A 23,114-nucleotide genomic window follows, 5' to 3' on the forward strand; every position below is an offset into this window, starting at 1 on the left:
GAATATAAGGGAAGGGAGAAGAAATGTGTGGGAAATATCAGAAAGGGAGACAGAACATAAAGACTCCTAACTCTGGGAAACGAACAGGGGTGGTAGAAGGGGAGGAGGGCGGGGGGTGGGAGTGAATGGGTGACGGGCACTGGGGGTTATTCTGTATGTTGGTAAATTGAACACCAATAAAAAATAAATTAAAAAAAAAGAAATTAGGATTGTAGTTAAGTTATACTTAAATTATAATCAAATTAAAATCATAAAATTAAATTCTTTATAGGGAAAACAAAGTACTTCCAATTTCTTAGCAGATTGATTTATTTGGATGGCTATAACTGTGAAGGCCAAAGAAGTTCATGGCTTTACGATTAGAAATGTTAATGATGTTACTGGAAAATATTTGGAGATGATGTCCTAGGATTAGGAGGCAAAATAACCAATTTTAGACTGGTTGCAGTACATTTTGTTTTGAATGTTACTTTTTCTATTAACCTTTGTTTCCAAATTCTTGATAAAGAAATCTTTTTCTTTATTTTTTTTTAAGATTTTATTTATTTATTCATGAGAGACAGGTAGAGACACAGGCAGAGGGAGAAGCAGGCTCCATGGAGGGAGACCGATGTGGGACTTGATCCCAGGTCTCCAAGGCCATACCCTGGGCTGAAGGCAGCGCTAAACCGCTGAGCCACCTGGGCTGCCCTTTTACTTAATTTCAGAAGATGAGCTTAATTTGTTCATATATTATTGTCTTCCTGTTTCTCTCCATTGACGTATTAGCTATTTTATTAACTTGTTTGAAATGTGTATACCAGCAGAAGGCGTACAAAACCAGCTAGTCCATCTTACTAACTTTCTGTACAAGATTTTGGGTTGTAAAGTTTCTTTATTGTATTTTTTTTTAAAGACTTATTTATTTATTTATTCATTCATTCATTCATTCATTCATTTATTCATTCAGAGAGAGCGAAAGAGAGGCAGACACACAGGCAGACAGAGAAGCAGGCTCCATGCTGAGAGCCCGACGCGGGACTTGATCCTGGGTCTTCAGGATCACACCCGGGGCCGCGTTAAACCACTGCGCCACCGGGGCTGCCCTCTTTATTATATTTTAATTAAGTTTTAGGTTTACCTGGAAAGAATTTCCTTTTTCTTCTTTTTTCTTTTTTTTTTTCCAAATTGTTTTTTTTTTCCTTTTTTTTTTTTTTTTTTTTTTTTAAGATTATTTTTATTAGAGAGAGAGAGAGAGAGGCAGGCAGAGGGAGAAGCAGGCTCCATGCAGGGAGCCTGACATGGGACTTTATCCCGGGTATCCAGGATCATGCCCGGGGCTGAAGGTGGCACTAAATCACTAAGCCACCAAGGCTGCCCTTTCTAATTTTTTTCTTATTAAAGATTTAATTATTTGAGGGCACCTGGGTGGCTCAGTTGGTTAAGCATCTGCCTTCGGCTCAGGTCCTTATCCCAGGGTCTTGGGATAGAGCACCGCATCTGGCTCCCTGCTCAGCGGGGAGGGAGCCCCCCTTCCTCTGCCCCTTCCTCTGCCACTACCTCTGCTTGTGCCTGCTCGCTCTCTTTTTCTCAAAAAAATAAAGAAAATCTTTAAAATAATAAAAAGACTTACTTGAGAGAGAGAGCGCTCATGCGTGCATGAGTGGGAGGGAGCCAGAGGGAGTATGAGAGAGAGAATCTCAAGTAGTCTGTGCTGAGCACAGAGCCTGATTTGGGGCTTGCTCTCACAGTCCTGAGGTCATGACCGGAGCTGAAACCAAGAGTCAGATGCTTAAAACTGACTGCCACCCCATCCCCCCGAAAGAATGTTCATTTTTTTTTTTTTTTTTTTTTTTTTTTTTAAGATTTTATTTATTTGAGGGATGCCTGGGTGGCTCAGCGTCTTTTAAGCCTATGCCTTCAGCTCAGGTCACGATCCTGGGGTCCTGGGATCGAATCTTGCATTGGACTCCCTGCATGGAGCCTGCTTCTTCCTCTGCCGATGTCTCTGCCTCTCTATCTCTGTGTCTGTCATGAATAAATAAAATCTTTGGAAAAAAATTAAAAGATTTTATTTATTTGAGAGCTAGAGAGTGAGAGACAATGATCGAGAGAGAAGCAGCAGCAGGAGAGGCAAAGGGAAAGGGAGAAGCAGACTCCCTGCTGAGTGGTGAGCCCAGTGTGGGGGCTCTATCCCAGGACTCCGTGAATATGACCCAAGCTGAAGGCAGACACTTAGCTGACTGAACCGCCCTGGACTCCCCCATCTTTTTAAAAATTTCATTAATTTGAGAGAGGAGGGACAGAGGGAGAGGGAGAAGCAGACTCCCCACTGAGCAGAGATCCCAACACAGGACTTCATCCCAGGACCTTGAGCCAAAGTCAGACACTTAACCGACTGAGCCAGTAGATAGGCACCTCCTGAAAAAAAATATTCTTTTTTATTTTTTTTTTAAAGATTTTATTTATTTATTCATGGTAGAGAAAGAGAGTGGCAGAGAGACAGGGATAGGGAGAAGCAGGCTCTATGCAGGGAGCCCGACATGGGACTCAATCCCGGGACTTCAGGATCACGCCCTGGGCCAAAGCAGGCGCTTAAACTGCTGAGCCACCCAGGCTGCCCTGAAAAAAATATTCTTTCTTTTCTTTTTTTCTTTTAATTTTTTATTTATTTATGATAGTCACAGAGAGAGAGAGAGGCAGAGACACAGGCAGAGGGAGAAGCAGGCTCCATGCACCGGGAGCCCCTCATGGGATTCGATCCTGGTACTCCAGGATCGCGCCCTGGGCCAAAGGCAGGTGCCAAACCGCTCCGCCACCCAGGGATCCCTGAAAAAAATATTCTTAAATAAAATTATAACTTTAATTTTTTTCTATATGTAAGTTTAATTTTTAAAATACTTACGTTCAAGCGTAGTTTTATTATACTTAAAAGTTCTGGAGGGTCATGTAATTATTACATTGGTATTTCTTTAGGGTAAGTCTCTTGTACTCTTAAGTTTTCTGTATCAAACTTTATAAACAATTAAGGCTTTGCTATCAGTAACAGTAACTGCTCAGGGTTTTTTTTTTTTTTTTTCAGATACAAAAGTCATGACAAACTTGTTTAAGTACCCTTTGAATTTAATAACTAAACTTGTTTCATTAGGTGTGGTCCATAGATTACTTGTATCAGTAGTATCTGATTGTCAAAATGCCGTATCTTGATAGACACCCCACACTTGTTGAATTTCTGATAGTTCAGGTATTTTGTGGACACACTGAAGTTTACGACTGCATGATACATGTTAGATACAAGAGGAGCCACAAAAAGTGACTTACTTAAGTTGTCACTAGGAGTTAGCTCAAAATAAGGCAGTGTGCTATGAAATGTCATTTATCCAGATTTAAATCTACTGATATTTTATGCTCACCCCTTTAGTGTCCATTCCAAATAACCCATTTTCTCTCTTCTTTTAGAATTTCTCCATTACTTCTTTTAACTTTAATAATCAAACACTACCTAGTACAATAGAACCTTTGTATGGTTATATGTTCTTTTGTTAAGTTTGCCCCATTTAACCAGGCCCCTTAAATCAGTGAGTTATTTCAATGTTCTCTAAAGTGCTCACAGTAAAGCTAGTCATCTGTAGGCTTCGTCATTACACATCTGTTCCAAAGGTAACTTTTAGGATGCTTATTCTATAATAGTGAGGATTGCAGTTCTGCGGTTTCTTTTAATGTATTCAGAGTCCTGTTTTTCCAAAGACCTCATAATTCTCACTTGATACCTGGTAGAGATTTGTCAACATGGTAAAATATCTCTGAAATCTAGCTAGTTAGAACCAGTGCCACCAAAGATTAATAACTCCAAGGGACTCAACCAGCATAACATACAGTTTTACTTTGGACCTTTAGTATTCCATTAATATTTAAATAACTAATTTTATATAGTAATAATTGTAATTTTCCTAAATTTTGGTGGCTTGTAGGTTATTTATTCCTTTCCTGTAACTTTTTTTAACTGACAGTTTAGGGCAGCCTGGGTGGTTCAGCAGGTTAGTGCTGCCTTTAGCCCAGGGCCTGCTCTTGGAGAGCTGGGATCGAGTCCCATGTCGGGCTCCCTGCATGGAGCCTGCTTCTCCTTCTGCCTGTGTCTCTGTCTCTCTCTCTCTCTCTCTCTCTGTGTCTCATGAATAAATAAAATCTTTGAAACAAAATAACTGGCAGTTTAGAGGGGAAATCTAAGAAAGTATTAAAGTACAAAGCATAGGGAACTAGAGATTTCCCTCTGGATATTCTAGGCTGTGTATAGACTTGTTAGTGATAGTCTTATTTTTCCTAACTTCTGATAGGCTGAAAAGTTGAAAAAAAAAAAAAGTGTATATATTTTGTAGACGTATATATTCTTTTTAAAATTTTTTATTTTTTTAGACATATGTATTCTTGAACCACTCTTGATGTGTGAAGTAAGATGAGTGTTACACTAGGAATTCAAGCTTTAAAACCTAGTGGGCATTTTCAGCATTCATAACCAATTCTCCTGTACGTTCGCATCACCACTGCCACAGAGTATGCCACTGTGTTATTTTGACTTTAGATACACTTTTCTTTTTTCCCAAGGTTTAAAGAAGTTAAAAAATTTAGCATTCTGTGTTCATTTTTAAGAAAATTCGTATAAGATCAGAATAAATGGTTATATAGCTTATCCACTGGATCAAATCACTTGTTTGTGTTTTTTCTTCTCTATTTTATACCTTTGCACAAGCTCTTTCATTGCTTCAAATGTGACCCTTCCTTAGCTACTAACATTTGACTTTTCCTGGGTCACTCTTCTTTGAGGCATATTCCATATGCTACTTCCAGGAAACATCTTTTGATTATTTTCTTTCTCTCCAAAATAGGTATGACCATCCGTATTAAAAACAACAAAACTTCTCTGTTCTATTTGTGGTACCCATTCTTTTACCCAAATAATTGTGTATGTTCATTTATTCTTTTTTTGGTAACCGTGAAAGAAAATTAAGGGTAATTTTCTTTTTTTTAAAGTAAGCTCCCTGCTCAGTGAGGAGCTTAGCATGGGGCTTGAGCTCATGACCCTGAGATCAGACCTGAGCTGAGATCAGGAGTTGGCTGCTAAACCAACAGAGCCACCCTTCAAACAGCTCTTTTTCTTACTCATCTTTGTATGTCTTTGGGCTGAGCAAGTTTATGTGTATCATGGATATAATGAATAGTTCCTTAAAGCATTTATTTAATTTGGCCTTACTTTATGCACACATAGATAAAACCTTATCAGGTGTTGTTAATTTGATTATTCCTTGACAAGTAACAGGTTACATGTCATGTTTGCATTCAGCATTGTGCTAGGTTGGTAAAGAATATAAAAGTATAGGATATTTTTATGTTGGTGAGATGAGACCATTTTACCCTGTGGCTCAGAGTTTAGAGCCAGGATTTAAGTTATATAGGTACTGCACTATAATATAAGTGAAGAGCATGATTAATGTGTGGAGATACATGAATTTATAAGTAAATATATTGTCAAGAGGCATTCCATGGGTGGTAGGAAGTATTGCATTATTGAAAGGAGGAGGACTGGAGTGCCTGGGTGGCTCAGTCGTTAATTCAGAAGTTAAGCTTCTGCCTTAGGCACAGGTCATGATACCAGGGTCCTGGGATGGAGCCATGTCAGGCTCCCTGCTCAGCGAGGAGTCTGCTTCTCCCTCAGCTTCGCCCCCCTCTTCCCCTCATGCTCATGAGTGTGTTCTCTCTTGCTCTTTCTCTTTCAAATAAATAAAAAGTAAAATAAAATATTTATTTTGAAAAAGAGGAGGGAAGGATATTTGAATCTGGGAGAGGAGCTCTGAACCAAGGATAGGGGATGCTTACTTTGATTTGGTATTAACTGATTAAGGTTCAGCTTTTTGTTGACGAGTTAATACAATTTTTTGAGAACACAGAAGCAAGAGATAGCTAAACATTTTATATATCATTTCATTTGCACGCTGTTTAGAACAAGTTTGAAGTGTAGGTAATTATACCCCTGTTTATAAGTGGAAGAAACTCAGGCTCAAGAGAAGTTAGGAGATTTAAACCCAGACTGTTTTGGTTTTTAAGCTCATGCTCTTAAGCACTATATTATTTAGCTTTTTATTATTTTCTTTTTATTTTTAAAAATTTTTTTAGAACCCTGGAGAATGCAGAAGGAATGCATCTCTAAAGGGGCTCCCTCTGTGGGAGATAAGTGCTACTAGTCTAAGTGATTCTTTAAATTTTAGTCACATTTAAATCAGGATTAACTGCTGAAGTGTAGTATAAGGTCCCTAAAGGATTCTAGAAAAGAATATAATTGATATTACTTTGTATTTAGGCGTGAATTACCCTTCACTAAGTCAGCTCATCTCACCAATCCTTGGAATGAACATAAACCAGTAAAGATTGGACGTGATGGACAGGTTTGTTGTTTTAATTGATTATTTAAAACACACACATTTAATCCTTTTAAAGATTTTTATTGAAGGACATTTTTAAGCCATATTTTTAAATAATTCATGTAAAAGATTACAGGAAAATGTTCTCTTTGGAATTCATGATTACTGTGATTTTGATCATTCTCCATAAATGTTGAAAGATAGGTATCTTTATATGTTACTTTCATTAATGGAATTGAAAGGAAAGTTTTTGAAGAGAAATTCTGGTCCTAATTTTAAATTGTTTTTCATTATGTTTTTACTGCACTTTGTATAATTTTAGAAATGCCATTATATATGCCATCTTCACTGAGGTTTTTCTCAATAAGAAGGAAGCTGTATGAAAAGTATATGTGCCCAGGTTTTCAAGTCTGCAAACGAAGTTAAAAGCGTGGTGTCTTAAAATAAACCTAAATCTTTGACCCTCATAGTTTCTATAAGTAACTTTGAACCAGAAGTGGTATACCCTCATTGCTCATAGATGAAACTGTTGTTAGTTAAAAATTCATTTAAAAAAGCCCATACATTAGTCTTTGTAGTTAATCTACTGCATTAGTGTATTTAGCAGTCCTAATTATCAAAGTTTTTGGCACACACTAACGCTCTTTACCTCCGCTGAGTTAAAGTAGATAACTTTGTCCTGATATTTTTGTATTTTGCACAAAGAAATGTTCCTTTGTTTGCAGAGGATAACTGTCAGAGTTTTAAGCAGCTACATTGGTGTATTTACACTTTTGGAGATTCTACACTTTTAGTTTTTATCCTTCTATGAATATATGAAACACTTTTTTTTTTTTTTTTAAGATTTATTTATTTATTCATGAGAGACACAGAGGCAGAGACAAAGGCAGAGGGAGGAGAAGCAGGTTCCATGCAGGAGACTGTTGCCAGACTTGATCCCGAAACTCTGGGATCATGTCCTGAGCCGAAGGCAGATGCTCAACCGCTGAGCCATCCAGGCGTCCCCATGAAACACTTTTGAAAGGTTTTTTTCAAAATCTTTTAAGGAAGTTTTTGGAATCCTGTATGAACATCAACCTTGAGAAGGAAGTCTCCAAGTCAGTCTGTTTTTGTTCTTGTACTTCAGGAAAATACAAGTCTATTGAAAGTTTCTCCTGTTCTCGTCTTGTAAATTGCTACTTTCCTATTCTAGGAAATTGAACTTGAATGTGGAACCCAGCTTTGTCTTCTATTTCCCCCTGATGAAAGTATTGACTTGTATCAGGTCATTCATAAAATGCGTCACAAGAGAAGAATGCATTCTCAGCCCCGATCAAGAGGACGTCCATCCCGTCGAGAACCAGTCCGGGATGTGGGAAGGTTAGAAACGTTCTTTGGACTGATAATAGGCACATGTATCAGAATAACATGATGGAGGAATGTGATTCGTCAAAAGTTTGTCCTGCGGTAAAGAAGAAAGAGAAAATCCTCAAATCAAGCTGCATGGACTAGTTTGTGGCTTCATTGAGGATTTCACATGGTCACCTTGGTCTCAGTCATTTTTCAAGAGGAAAATGGGGATCTTTCCTTATGCAGAAAAAATAATTTGCTAAAGAGTGATAACCAGTTTAAATTAGATAATCTGATTATATACAATGTATACGATTGAAATGAGGTAGGCCTTTGTTGCTCAGAACAGGCTAGAAAGGAGGAAGAGGAGGAAGTCTTTATTTGCAAAAATTGTTAATATTTTGTAAAAAGCCTTTTCTTTCAGGTGTGTCTCTGGATAAGCCTTATCAGATATGGGACTTTTATAAAGGATCACTAATGTTTTTTCAGAAGATGACGCCTCATTTAGAGGATAAAATATTTTAAGTTATTTTGATATTCAAGAGGAGCATTATTGGGACTGTTTCAAATTTTATCACCGTGATGTGTTAACCCCATTGCCAGATATTCTCTAACATGTACCCAGTGAATTCACACATCTTGCTGAGCTTCTGAAAACAATAGGTTCTTTCCAAAGGGGATCAAGTGGCCCTGGGAGACCCGGCAACAAACCGAAAAGAAGGGCTGTTGCTGTGTCTGTTTACAACTTTTCCAGATGCTGGCAGTACCTGTGGACTTAAAGTGTTTTTTAGAGGATCGCCATGGTTATTGATCACTACTTTATGAACTAAGCAGCATTTTCCAGGAAAAGGGGGTTTAACTTGTTACAGAATTGGAGAAGTCTTTGCAAAGGACTGATTTAAGCCCTTCTACCCAACACCTTCCCCTGTGTAGATTTGCATACAGCTAAACCTAAAATATTCTGCTAAAGACTGTTGGATGTATGGTTGATGGGATGAAACCTTTGGTTAAGTTTCCTTTTGGTGGAAACATCCTGTGGTAGGTACAGATAATCCAACAAGAGAGTCCCCATTTCTTTGAGCTTAAAAAGGACACTGTCGAGTAGGTAGGAGGAAACCTGGCAGAGCCCCCTTATTTTTGGCCTTAAAGGACTGAACACCAAGATGTCTTTTGGAGTTTTAAGCTAAGAGGTTTCCAGTGCAATACAATATATACAAGTGAAGTTTTTACCTCAGTTTTGCAATGGACTGCAAACTATACTTATTACACCACTACACCTTCTCTCAAGCCTGCCAGGGCCTCCATATATGTATGTGGCTTACAGCTTAAAGTCAGTAGTTGGACTACTATATGAACTGTTACTATCATGTTTTATACCGGTCGTAAATGCACTCCCCAAACTACAAGAAAGCGGTATGTTTATTTTTTAAACCAGCTTTTAATTTTCTTAGTCTTATTTATTGTAGATGGAACTGTTTTTATTTTGTTGGGGGGATTGGGGTTATTGCACTTTGAAGTTTAAGTGAACTTGTGTTGGAAAAGATAATGAAAGCAGTTGATAAATAGCTGGAAAGCTAGTGATGCCAGGTTATTCTAGAGTTTTTATTTGACATTAAGGGTAAAAAGATATATTTAATACCAAAAATACTTGGAATTTTTATTTTGTGTAGCTCTTTATTAAAATGCTAAATAAAATGAAGTATACTGATGATGTATTACATTAACCATTGAGATTCATGGGAGATCGTAAGGAGCAGCCCTCTGAAGACAGTAAAAGAATTGAACATGTTTTATGAACTCTGTTAAAAACCGCCCATTACTTTCCAATTTTATCATAAGACATTGTCTCTAGAAAAAAATTCCCTTAATTCCTAAATGTTATTAACTATAGAAATTAGTTTTCCAAGTATTAAGATTTTCAAAACTTTCCTGTAAAATCACTTTTAATAAGTATCAAATTTTCTGTATGATCATGTGAAAAGCTTAATTTTGTGCAAAACAAAAAGAACTAAGAAATTCTTAATTTTGTTTAGAGTTCTTCTAAAATGGTATTAAGTTTGAATATATAGATTTTAGAGTTACCTGTTGTGTAATGATGATAGTTTTTTTAAATTTATTTTTCATCTGAATGGAGATTTTGAGAAAATGTTCTGTTAAACTGGAAATTACATTAATTTGAGGGCAGCTCATTTACTTTTGTTTAGAATACTGAAATTTGATTTATATATTTTGAGCAGACTTTTTCCAAGTTTTTCATTATAGTATGAGGATTATAGAGAATATCTATTTCCAGCAATATATTCAACGATTGATTCACAATAATTAGAGGAAGTAAAATTTAGAAATTTTAAGATTTGTTTACCAGAAATTATGATGTTATTTTAAAGGAAATAATGGGCTATTCTTTGTACGTACTTCTGTCAGAAACTCTTGCATTGCTGTTTGTTCTCCCAGCAGTTTTTGGTTTAATTTCTAATGTGTCTAATTTGTGTAGGCGTCGACCAGAAGATTATGATATTCATAACAGCAGAAAGAAACCAAGGATTGACTATGCCCCTGAGTTTCACCAGAGACCAGGTTAATATTTTATAATCCTGCAGATATTTGACATAAAATTATAAAACAGCAACAACAACACAAAACCATTTTATTGTAATCCTGTATTTCTAAAAGTGAGAAAACTTTAGGACAGGACTACTTAAACATAAGAAATTATCAATAGTTGTCACTTAAATTCTACTTTGTGAAGGTTAGCTAATCTATTTTAGTGTGACTTATTATCATAATTCGTTAATTACCCAGAGTTGCTAATTTATAATTATTTCACAAATGGAAACTGCACAAATGTTTCAAGATTAAAAGTGGTTAGGGAAAGCAGTGATTTTATACTTTATTATGCTTATTTTTCCTAATATGCTTAGTATCTTAAGAGATGCATAGTTTTAATTGGAAACTGAAATTATACCATATTTTTCTAAACAAAAAAATCTTTAACATGTTTTTAGAGGGAATGAGAAATATTTTGGTTTGTAATTTACATAGCAGCTTTTCAGTTAGTGTTTCCTCTAATCAGAATTTAAAAAGGCAAACTAAGAGAAGATAATACTTAAAACTGTAATATAAAATTTAAGTAATTTGAAAATTGGTGTTAGCATAACAGCATTTTTACCTAACAAGTGGCTTGATAAACAAAACCTCATTCTTCAAAGTGGGATATTCCAGAGAGTAACATGGCCACGCAAATGTTTTTACATTTTAATTTGCTGAGTCCTTTATTAAAGAAGGGGAGAAATAATATTTTTCTTTCCTTTTTTTTTTTTTTTTTTTTTTGAGAAAGAATATTTCTTTTTTCACTGTGGCTCTTTCATTTAATGTATAAGCTTTGTTTTTGTGACTTTTGCAATTTTGTTTTTCTCCCCCTTAAGTTTGCATTTTTTAAAACTATCTGGTTGACTTAGCAAAGCTTGTGTATACCTAAGATGGAAGGTAAACATTTGTTTTAAGGAAGTCCTGTTACAGTGTCCTCAAGATAATTCCTCTGCCCTTACTTTCCTTATGGTGCAGAATGAAGAAATTTTCTATCTAGCGAGAATTGGGGTATGGATTTAGAAGATTCATATGAAAACCTCTCTCTCTAGCAGTTTATAATTCTGTGATATCAGTAAGTTACTTAGTTACTTCCTAGATTATCATGTAATCTGAGAAGAAAATGAAAATGGAATAATACAATAATAGCATCACTATATTTCATGGGAAGAATTGAAATGAGTGGTAAGGAAGGCTTAATTGTAATGCCATAATAAAAAATATAAATTTGATTTACTAAAATGCTTGATGTTTGAACAGGGTATTTAAAGGATCCTCGATACCAGGAAGTAGACAGGTAAGTTGGGTTCACTCTTGCTTAGTTTTAAATTACATTCTTGGAACTAGTTTATGAATTACCTGAATTTAGTTTCACAAATCTTATTCCCAACAGACGATTTTCAGGAGTTCGCCGAGATGTGTTTTTAAATGGGGTAAGTATTTCATTTTATATATCTAATGTTCACAAAACCAGGATCTGATTTATTTTATAGTGCTGGGTTGGATTTTTATTATTGACATTAATATTTTTCATTTTAGTCCTACAATGATTATGTGAGGGAGTTTCATAACATGGGACCACCACCACCTTGGCAAGGAATGGTTTGTATTCATTTTTTTTTTTTTGCAAATTACTTAATTTCATTCACAGTTTCATTTATTTTGAATGCTTATTTAGAATGTGATTGTTAAGTTACCCATTTAAGAGACCTAAAATAAATATCTTCAGTGATAAATAGTTGGAGGCTTTTTTAAAAAAAGTGACTAATGAATAATTTGATTTGTGTTAATATAAGCTTGATAAGTGTTATGGTTTATTGTAGTGGCTAGTATTGCAAACTGACTGGATTCAAATGCCTTCCCTTTTCTGCAAATTCCCTTTTCTTCCCTTGGGCAAGATAAGTTTTCCTTATCTATAAAACTCGGTATTTGTCCATTTTTTGGCCCATCAAATTAGTATTTAGCACTCATTCTGTGCAAGGTGCTCTGCTTTACACTGGGTTGGTGAATTAAACGGGCATTGTGCTTATCTTTGTATGGTTTGAAATATAATGAATATCAATGTTGACCTCATGCGAGTGTTGAGAAGATAATTTACAAAATACATGTAAAGTTTAGCATAGTGCTTGATCCCAGTGCTTATTAGTAAATTCTTTCTATAAAATAAGATTAAATCCTGCACATAACTTTTTCCCATATATAATTTTTAATTTTTTTCTTTCTGTAAGAAAGCTGAATTTTATTCTTAGAGTATCTTTTAAGGTTTTGAGGATAGCTGAAGCATTAATTCCTGAGAAATAAAGAACTTGGATGTTTAAGTAGTTCTTACTGTGTTTATCTTTTTTTTTTTAAATGCTGCCTGTAATGTGGTCTCTTCATCTGACTTATTTCACTTAAGGTACTGTATACAGATAGATGAATTATAAGATTACTTTCCTTTTCTGTGAAAGTTTTAAAAAGCCAAAGTATTATCTTGGTGCCAACTAGGAAAGTAACCTTTGATTTGCCTTTACTTATTTTATTAATGGCATTTAAAAATTAATTAGGTCCTGGAGGGTAGATGTTTACATAGTGGTCAAGATTGATTCTAGAGGCAGGATGCCTGATGATGTATCCAGCTCCACCTTTTTACTAGCAGTCTTATATTAAGCAAATTGCTTAACCAGTTGGTGGCTCCGTTTTCTTTTATGTAACCTAGGAATAACAGTACCAATCTTATTGGGTTGATGTGAGAAATAAGATGTGGAAAGTGCTTAGGACAGTGCCTGGCTCATTGTAAGCACTGTGTGAGGGTTCATTGTGTTCTGTTATTTAAATGATATGGTCTGAAAGTGTAAGCATGTTAAATCCTAAAGGATGTAAAATTAATTCATCACACATATATTTTCAACAAGTACATTAGGAAGGTTTTTGAAGAACCTTAATGCCATCAAAGTAAATGGATAGTACAGATTATTAAATTATTTATTTGGGATAGGTAGTTTGGGTAGGGGAATTCTAAGAACAGTTTATTTACAAGGGTATTCGATAGATGTTTATGGAAGTGGTTTTCTTTTTTTAGGCTCCTTATCCTGGAATGGAACAACCTCCACACCATCCTTACTATCAGCACCATGCTCCACCTCCTCAAGCTCATCCCCCTTACTCAGGACATCACCCAGTACCACATGAAGCAAGATACAGAGATAAACGAGTAGTAAGTGCACGAGAAGGCTCAAGTGTGAGGGAACTACTTTGAATTCTGTAGATAATAACTATAGGGATACCAGAGTATGTTGAGTGGTAGACTGTTTCATATTCATATTCATAGTGCATACTGTTTTGAAGTAATTTACAACTTGTTTTTATTAGAAATGGCTAATCCCTTTGGATTATTTAAATAGGCTGTATTTCCACTGATCAAACAGATGTATATGTTGAGGCAACTCCTACATATAACTCTTAGGTAATATCCTAGAGATGAAGTATACTAGGATATTTTATTTCTGTATAGGGGTCTTCAATTATAACTGTAATTATTATTGCAAATAGATATTTCTAAGATTTCTGTATATTTTGACTCAGTTTTCATAGGATAGATGGTATGTAGTAAATTAACAGGTCATCTCTAGTCTCATTTACTTATTATTTCTCTTCCAAATTTTGTCAGTTCACCTCCTGTATCTGATTCTTAAGATGATGCTAACAAACGATAAACATGTTAATAAGGAAGGCAGATGAATGGTTGTCCTTTAGTAATTATTGGTTCTAATAATTTGATATGGGGATGCCTGGGTGGCTCAGTGATTGAGTGTCTGCCTTTGGCCCAGGGCATGATCCTGGAGTCCTGGCATCAAGTCCCACATCGGGCTCCCTGTATGGAGTCTGCTTCTCTCTGCCTGTGTCTTTGCCTCTCTCTTTTTGTGTTTCTCATGAATAAATAGTCTTTTAAAAAATAATAATTTGATATGGTTGATTTGAAAAGCTTTTTTGATCACTTCAAAACAGGATGAATGAAAGGCAATCTCTAGTTTGAGATTTCTGGGTTTTCATTATACTAGTTGGGTGTGTGTTCATTAAATGATTGATGTTCATTTTTTTCCCCTTAATACTTTTATTTTTTAAACTGAAATTGTCTCCTTGTACTTGTTATTACAGTTCCTTTGTGTGTAAATTTGATAGTCTTAGAAAAGTAGTTTGTTGTTAAAAATAGGATGTACAGTTTGGACACATCCTGTGCGCCTCCCCCCCTCCCCCCGCCCTTGAGGTGATGAGTTTTTTTTAATCTTCCCACTTAGTTGAAGAGCATGCATATTTGAGAGGGCCAGTCAGAGCAGCCTAGCCTTTCTTTGAAATACTTTTATGTTATTTATTTTCTTATTCTTATAAAGATATTAATTCAAAACCAAATCATATTAGGTTCTTTAATAGTGAAACAATTTGAGAATCCTAAGAGGCTTTTTTTCATTCACACAGGACTACACAGCCTATGTATGATGAAATCTTAGTTGGCTAAATGGGTTGTATTTTTATTTTTAGTTTTTTAAGATTTTATTTATCCATTCATGAGAGACACACACAGAGAGGCAGAGACACAGGCAGAGGGAGAAGCAGGCTCCACGCAGGGAGCCCGATGCGGGACTCGATCCTGGGACTCCAGGATCACACCCTGGGCTGAAGGCAGGTGCCAAACTGCTTAGCCACCCAGGGATCCCCGATGAGTTGTATTTTAAAAAATGCTTTATACAGATGATTACATGGTTTTCAAAATAGGAATTCTTTGTAAGAGTCTTTTACTAAAGGGTATTTGTCTTTTTTGTGTAAATTTTTGGTTAGTATATATATTTTATGCTAATATTCATGTATTCATTGTGTGTGAGAGGTAAGGTGGCATTGTGTTTTTGAACCTTATATTCTGAATATTTAAGATGACTTTTGAAAAAAGACCAAGGTCAGTAAGTAAAGATGAGAACTAAGAGTAGAAAGCTAGAGCAGAGCTCAAGCTTAGAAGTAGCCACTATGATAATTTGTACCTCACTTGGACAGTTGTTCATCTTACCTTCTCTTGACTTCCTCAGCCTTTTATCTATTATCAGCCTTTTATGTATTATTAGATCTATGTGGAGTAGATCTATGTGGAGAATCTTACTAGAGTACTTATTTTCTTAAAATTCTATTGTATTTCATAAGTTGTTTGTCATTAACAGTGGTTTAGTTTGAAAGAAAATCTGTAATGTAAGAATTCCTGATTTTACCATGAGAGGGCAGACTGGGTTCGGGTTAGTTTGTAGAATCAAAGAAGGAAAAAAAGGGTTCAGTTGTAGAAAAACACTGATGATACTTAGCATAGTTGGCATCAGGCTTGTATCCATGATGGTTGATGATCATCACTAGGTTGATTACTTTGACCTAAATCTTATTAAAAAAGATTGGTTGGAAAAATCACTGAAGTTATATAGGAAACTGCATGAAGTAACTTTCAATAAGATTTAAATACTCTGTTGTAGGTGTCTAGTAAGACATCAAGGTCTTTTTTCTAAGCAGTGTCAAAATTGCATTTGCAAATTAATGCATTAGTGCCTTTTTGTAGATTTTTTTTCTTTACCGTACAGTAATTCATAATATAGAGACTCATAAGTTCCATTTGACTTTTGACATAGCTAACCCATTTCTTAACCTTTTCTAGCATGATTATGACATGAGGGTGGATGATTTCCTTCGTCGCACACAAGCTGTTGTCAGTGGTCGGAGAAGTAGACCTCGTGAAAGAGATCGAGAGCGAGAGCGAGACCGCCCTAGAGATAACAGAAGAGACAGAGAACGAGATAGAGGACGTGATAGAGAAAGAGAAAGAGAGCGATTATGTGACCGGGACAGAGACCGAGGGGAGAGAGGTCGATATAGAAGATAATGCGCTTTTGGAAGCACTGATTGTTTAAAGATAAAAAAAAATCTTGTATTTTTTTTTTTTTTTTGTGTGTGTTTACAAGTAGTAAATTTATTTTCAGCGGTCTACTTAAAGTTCATTGTGTAGAAGGGTTTATTATATCCCTCTTTGTTCCAAGCATGCAGTATAATAAGAACTGGAAAAACTCAGATCCTCCAAAAATACACAGTTGACAATTTGAGTTGACACTTTTATTGGAGCAGAATGGAACAGTCCAAGAATGTAGATATTGATTCATTCTCCATAAATGTTCATCTACTTATAGTGTGTTTATCCTAGAGTTATTTTTTGTTTGTTTTCTTTCTTTTGGATCTTGATTGATGACTGCCATGATATTTTGCTTTGATGTGTTTCTAAATGTAGTTGCACATGGTTCAGTAAAAATAATGCTGCTATCAAGTATGCAAATATTGAAGTATGATGGTTTGACAGTATGGCAGTGTTGTAGCAGCCTCTTTGTTTCTCCCTTTTCCTCTTTTTTTAATCTTAAAAAGTCACTTTTTATTTTTCTTCAGTCTTCAATGATGAGAGCAATATTAAGAAGACATTGCTATCTAATTTTTAATCTTTTTAAATAAAAAATTCCTATGTTCAGTAGCATGGTTAATGCTTTCGTTTAGCTTTCCCCTCCGAACTGTATACATTGGCTTGGAATGTTCACAACTTGCGTGTGTGGCAGCAGAAGATAATTCCCATATTCTACATTGCTACTGTTTTGTATAAAATAAATTGGTAAAGATTGACACTTACCTTTTGTACTTCTTTCTTGTCTGGTTGCAAGTTTGTTTTAACCATTACTGGCATAAAATAATGCTTTGTGTTTAGGAACTGTAGGAGCCCTGGTTGCTCCCCTCCTCCCTTGCCTATTTAGCAGAAATGATTGACTTAGGCCAATTATATTAAAAGCTTAGTTCTATTCTAATATAAGAACTAATGGCACAGATGGGATTATGTTGATATTTGGTTAAGTATTCATCTGATAACAGCTTTGGATCTACTGTGGTCACAGGATTGTTTTATTTCAGGTTTTTTGTTGTTTCATCTTTGATAAGTGAATTACCTTAAAGCTGTTTTTCTATTTTACTTTATTTTTTAAAGATTTTATTTATTTATTTATTCATGAGAGACACGCACACACACACACACACACAGAGGCAGAGAGACAGGCCCAAGGAGAAGCAGGCTCCATGCAGAGCCCAATGCAGGACTCGATCATGGGACTCCAGGAATCACACCCTGGGCCAAAGGCAGACGCCAAACCGCTGAGCCACCCAGGGATCCCCTATTTTACTTTTAAAATGCACTTTTAAATTAATCTTTTACAGTTGCATAGTTTAAGTTAACCATCAATCCTTCCCAGTGGTAACAAGGTATATAAAATAGAGGGCCATGCTAGAATGTAGTTTATGAAAGCCTTTTTTTGCATTTCAGTTTCTTGAGTTATACCTGAAAGTTTGGCTTTTATTAGGTTGAATATTTAAACATTTGGGATATATAAATATTTGACCACTTTTTTCACATAGTGTCCTGTTTACCTATTTACATTGCACTCTGTTCCAAGTCACGATCACAATTTTACATTTAATCTGTATTGGTCTGAAAAGGACTTGAGGGAACTTAACTCTTGAAAGATATTTGAAACTATCAGTTTACTGCTTTATATTCTCCGTGGCATTTAGAAAATTTTTTTCATGCATTCATAATTATTAGTTTTACTTAACATGTTTAAAAAATAAAGCCTAAGGATTTATTTTAAATGTGTGCAGTGTGGTAGAGAAGAAAGAATATTTAGCTGGGTGTTTTAGGAAACCTGGGTTCTAGTTGCAGCATTGCCTTTAATTAGCCTGGAAATAGTAATATAAGGGAGGTTACTTCACTGATGTTTGTATTCATCAATAAGTTACAGAAATAAATAGCTAAGGGTTTTTAAACTGAAATCTTCTGAGATGTACAAGAATCCCCAAAAATGTTATTTTAAGAAATAACCAATTATACAAAAATAGGTAATATTAAAGTCATGTCCCTGAAATAATAGTAATAAATTAGAAATCAAATTGACAGGATGTAAAGGTACTTTGTGCTGCTTCCATTACTGACTTATTTCATCCTGTAACATCCTACTTCCTATTTTTATAGATGGAGAGGCAGGTTCAGAGAGATTAAACTTGCCCCAGAGTACAAAAGTAGCAATTGATGAGCAAGATTCCACCCATATTTTATCTAATTTGGTGTTTCTAAAGAAGTTACTCATCTGTTTTGGAAAGAAACAGAACATAAATTTATAGAACATCTATTAAAACAATGGTGGTAGGTTCTATTAAGGATATTAAACATATTTTCTTCAAGCTTTCTTATTAAGGAGAGGCTTTTCCTGACGTGTCCAGTCACATAGATGTTACCCTATGCTTTGTATTTTGGGCGTTAAGCTTATTAACTCTCCATTTAATTCTAAGGAGCTAACATTTATTGATTTCTTACTAATTATTCTGTATACTTCTATTAGCTCATTTAATTTTCCCAATAACCTCTCTCTCTCTCTCTTTTGGATGACAAAACTGACAGGAACATAGTGTAAAAGATTGCTTTATAAATTTTTTACCCCCTGTGAAGAGGAGTCAAAATAATAGACCTGTAAAATTGAAATGTTTGATTAGTTGAAGACATAGTTTTTCTTACTGTAAGAGGCATGATTTCTTCCATGAACTCTATGATGTTAAGCCTAAAAATCTCTGTATCAGTAGCATACATTGTAACGTGTTCAAGTCAAAAACAAGATTCAGTTATTTAAAATTTAGTTTTTAGGAATTTATTTTAGTTATTTATTTATAATAGACATAGAGAGGCAGAGACACAGGCAGAGGGAGAAGCAGGCTCCACGCTGGGAGCCCGACGCGGGACTCGATCCTGGAACCCCAGGATTGTGCTCAGGGCCAAAGGCAGGCGCTAAACTGCTGAGCCACCTAGGGATCCTCCAAAATTTAGAAATCAGTCTGGAATTTTATTAGCTAGAGTAAAAGTTCAAGGGAATGAAATTGAATTCAGGTATGTCACTTCTCTTTTGGTTTTTCTTTCTCCTATAATGGCCTTATTCTTAGTTGTAGTCTATCACCACCTCCAGGCTTCCATCATCCATATACTTACCAGTGTCAGTTTTCCGCTGAATTTCTGTATCATTTCCTCAAAAGGACTGAATAGCCATGCTAGTTTCACAGAGCCAGCTCTGATAAAATGTGTGTTCAGGGAAGTGGGGTTCTTTGACCAGGCAGTATGGAAAGCAAAAGAAGCAGGTGATAATATGGTCAGCTGCAGGGAAATTACATCAGAAAGCACAGTTTCCAAATCAAAGTAACGTAATCAAACGCGTGATTTCATATAGAACTAATATCTGAATGTCTGACTTTACACTCACTGAGAGTATTTTGTAATAGGCATAGCTTCTTTCTGGATATTTCTTTTCATCCTGCTGTAGAATGCATTGGTCAGTCTTCTGAAGGACATAGATTCTGTTTGTCATACTGTTAAAACTATCCCAGGGGATGTTGGATGTATGGAATAAGAAGGAAATGAGAATTGTTGCCTGCATTTCACTGACTATTCTAGAATTCCCTGACTTCAAGGTAAGGGTGACTGAAATATAAATCATTTTATCCTGATTTTTAAAATGGTTAGATAACGTATAGAAAAAATGCCTAATCCAATTTGATACGCTTATTAAAAATGAGGTGTGACATTGGCCCAGACTTTTTTTTTTGTGGGGTGGGATGCAAACTTTAGACCTCAAGTTCATTGTAGTAGGAATAGGAGGAATCTTAAAGCTTGATTTATAGTCCTACAAATCATCTAATTTTTTGCTTCTTCCTTGTTTCTAAATCTACTTTTGTTTCCCTTTCAGTTTCTTCTTTCTGTGTGTCTCTGTGTAGCATCTGAAAGACTGTTCAATCCTACTAGTGATATTCAGGGTATAACAGGTCAGTAAATGCTTGTTAGAGATACGGCTTTGAATAATAGTGAAAGGAACTTTGTTTTTAAATTATATGGTGAGAAGACAGGAAGCTGCAGTTAGCCTCTCAAAGTTTCTAAGGGACTCTAATTCTGAAATATAAGCTCAGTTTTTGGCTGATATATATCCGTTGGCAAATAACTAGTTTATAGACTGTAAAACTGCATGCTTCCCAGTTTGTAGTATGTTTCAGAAGTGGATGAGAATTATGGTACAAATGAAGACAAGTGGTTTTCATAGAACATTCTCTTCAGATGAGAGAAGTGTTTTCCATCTGTTTAAAGAGTTTTTAACTGAAATCTATGGGGATAGAATGTTAATTGAGATTAATTTTTGCTCTTATTTTTGTATTTTCAAACTTTAAGTGCACATGAAATCTATATGTACTACATATAGATTTCCTTCTGGGGATTTTGGGTAAGGTTAAATCCTCATTTCTGTCGTGTCTTATTTCAAAATTACACACCCATGTTCTGGAGTATAGGAAACGTCATTCAAAAATGGGCTATTATACTTTATAACTAGACATCTTTAGAACTATACATTGTAGTATAGCAGCTGTCTGTCATTGCTGCCATGAGAGCACACAGTTTTGAGAGCTTTGAGAACAGATACTACTGACTGTATTAATAAGATTTATTTATTTATTTATTTATTTATTTATTTATTTATTTATTTATAAGTTTTAAATGATTTTAATGGGGTTACTGATTTCCTATATGGTCTTCATTCTTTTATCCAAACCGTTCAACTATCGCTTACATATCTGGTCCCACTATAACCCATGTCATTCAAGACTAGCTAGCCCCATCATCAGAGCAGACCTGATTGGCCTATGTTAGTTTATTTCCCTAGGAAATTCATTTTGCCAGGGCTTGGCTTAGAACTGAGCAGTTTACCATACATAGATAGGCCAGTGAAATGCCATGGGAGTTTTTTTGAGGATTTCCGGGAAAGAGGTTTACTTGCTCTCAGGAGACATTCAGGGAAGAAATACTTTTTTCACCTCGGGGAACTAAATTATGTGACTGAAGCCTGGAATTGTTCAACTATTTTGCCAGCTTCAGGAAACTGGTTTAAGATAAATCCAACAAGCAAGAAGACAAAGCCAAAATTATGTTGCATGATAGAATAGAATGGAATTTTTTTTTTTAATATTTGAGGAACTTTGCTTTTTCACTAGACCTTGAAACAAAGACTAAAGTACAGTCAAGCATTTGGGAAGAGGTTATGGATCTGGATAAAGTAGAGGGTGAGGGCACAGGATCAATAGGGACAAACGTCATATTAAAGTACATTTCAGCTCATCCAGAAGTCCTACAGCGATATGTTTTATAACTAGACCCATCAGATCCAAGTGTGGATGTGGAGGAAAGGTGTTGAGTTGCAGAGTAAAAAATAAGGCAAATTAGGAAAAGCAAAAACTTTTTATGATGTCATTTAATCATCACAGCATTTCTGGTGGGTGCTTCAGACTTTATTGCATTTAATAAAGTCAGGCTTTGGGATCCCTGGGTGGCGCAGCGGTTTGGCGCCTGCCTTTGGCCCAGGGCGCGATCCTGGAGACCAGGGATCGAATCCCACGTCGGGCTCCCGGTGCATGGAGCCTGCTTCTCCCTCTGCCTGTGTCTCTGCCTCTCTCTCTCTCTGTGTGACTATCATAAATAAAGAAAAATTAAAAAAAAAATCTTAAAAAAAAAAAATAAATAAAGTCAGGCTTTGAGCTTCATTGTTTTTGTTTTATTTTGAGCCTCATTGTTTTAACTCCATAGCCAATAATCATATTTTTTTAACATTTATTGAGTTATCATTGACATACGATATACTAGCTTTAGGTATAAATGATAGTGATTTGACATTTGTATATATTGCAAAATGGTCACCACCAACAGTTACTGTCACCTTGCAAAGTTAATGCAGTGTGTTGTATATATAACTATATTCCCCGTGGTATACATTGTATTCCCATGACTACTTTTATAACTGGACCTTTGTACTTCATCACCTTCACCATGCTCTCCCACCACTACCCCACTCCCCTCTAGCAACTACCAATCTGTTCTCTGTATTTGAGTCTGAGTTTTGATTTTTTTTTTTGTAGATTTCACATAAATGAAATCATGTGATCTTTGTCTTTCTCTGTTAGATCTATTTGACTTAACATAATACCCTCAAGGTTTCTCTATGTTGTTGCAAATGATGAGATTTCATTCTTTTTATGGCTGAGTAATATTCCTGTGTGTGTGCGCACATGCATATATGTGTGTGTATCATATCTTTACCCACTTGTCCACTGATGGAAACTTAGGTTGTTTCCATGCCTTGTCTATTATAACTAATGCAGTGAAATGGGAGTGTGTATAATATATTTTTGAACTGGTGTTTTCATTTTTTGAGTAGATACTCAGTAGTGGAATTGCTAGGTTACATGGTAGCTGTATAATTTTTTTAAAAATTTTATTTTTTCATAAGAGACAGAGAGAGAGGCAGAGGCACAGGCAGAGGGAGAAGCAAGCTCCATGCAGGGAACCTGACGGGGGACTTGATCCCCGGTTTCCAGGATCACGCCCTGGGCTGAAGGTGGTGCTAAACCGCTGCGCCACATGGGCTGCCCAACTGTATAATTTTTTGAGGGACCTTCACATTGTTTTCTCCAGTGGCTGAACCAATTTACATTCCCATCAACAGTGCACAAGTTTCCTTTTCTCCACATCCTCACCAACACTTGTTTTTTTTGGCTTTTTGATAATAGCCATTCTAACAGATAAGAGGTAATACCTTGTGGTTTTGATGTGCATTTCTCTAATGATTAGTGATATAAGCACTTTTTTTAAAAGATTTATTTATTTATGATAGAGAGAGAGAGAGAGGCAGAGACACA

General features: G+C 35.6%; 1 protein-coding gene across 13 annotated transcripts in view; it reads left to right on the top strand.

Moving 5' to 3' along the window:
• The window catches only part of YTHDC1 (YTH domain containing 1), a 39,576-nt gene extending 22,594 nt beyond the window's left edge, over nt 1-16,982 (top strand). For 7 of the 13 annotated variants that reach the window (XM_025435544.3, XM_025435552.3, XM_049093016.1 and 4 more), the window contains 8 exons: nt 6,332-6,416; nt 7,585-7,751; nt 10,216-10,298; nt 11,568-11,604; nt 11,677-11,740; nt 11,847-11,909; nt 13,369-13,527; nt 15,973-16,982. In XM_025435544.3, the coding sequence (XP_025291329.1) occupies nt 6,332-6,416; nt 7,585-7,751; nt 10,216-10,298; nt 11,568-11,604; nt 11,677-11,740; nt 11,847-11,909; nt 13,369-13,527; nt 15,973-16,197 (883 nt within the window). In that variant the 3' untranslated portion in view covers nt 16,198-16,982. The remainder of the gene's footprint in view (nt 1-6,331; nt 6,417-7,584; nt 7,752-10,215; nt 10,299-11,567; nt 11,605-11,676; nt 11,741-11,846; nt 11,910-13,368; nt 13,528-15,972) is intronic. The other 6 variants (XM_035701280.2, XM_025435551.3, XM_025435548.3 and 3 more) reach the window with 3 other exon arrangements.
• The last annotated feature ends 6,132 nt before the right edge of the window (nt 16,983-23,114 follow it).

The sequence above is a fragment of the Canis lupus genome, chromosome 13, assembly GCF_003254725.2.
Source record: "Canis lupus dingo isolate Sandy chromosome 13, ASM325472v2, whole genome shotgun sequence".
Taxonomy (NCBI): Eukaryota; Metazoa; Chordata; class Mammalia; order Carnivora; family Canidae; genus Canis; species Canis lupus.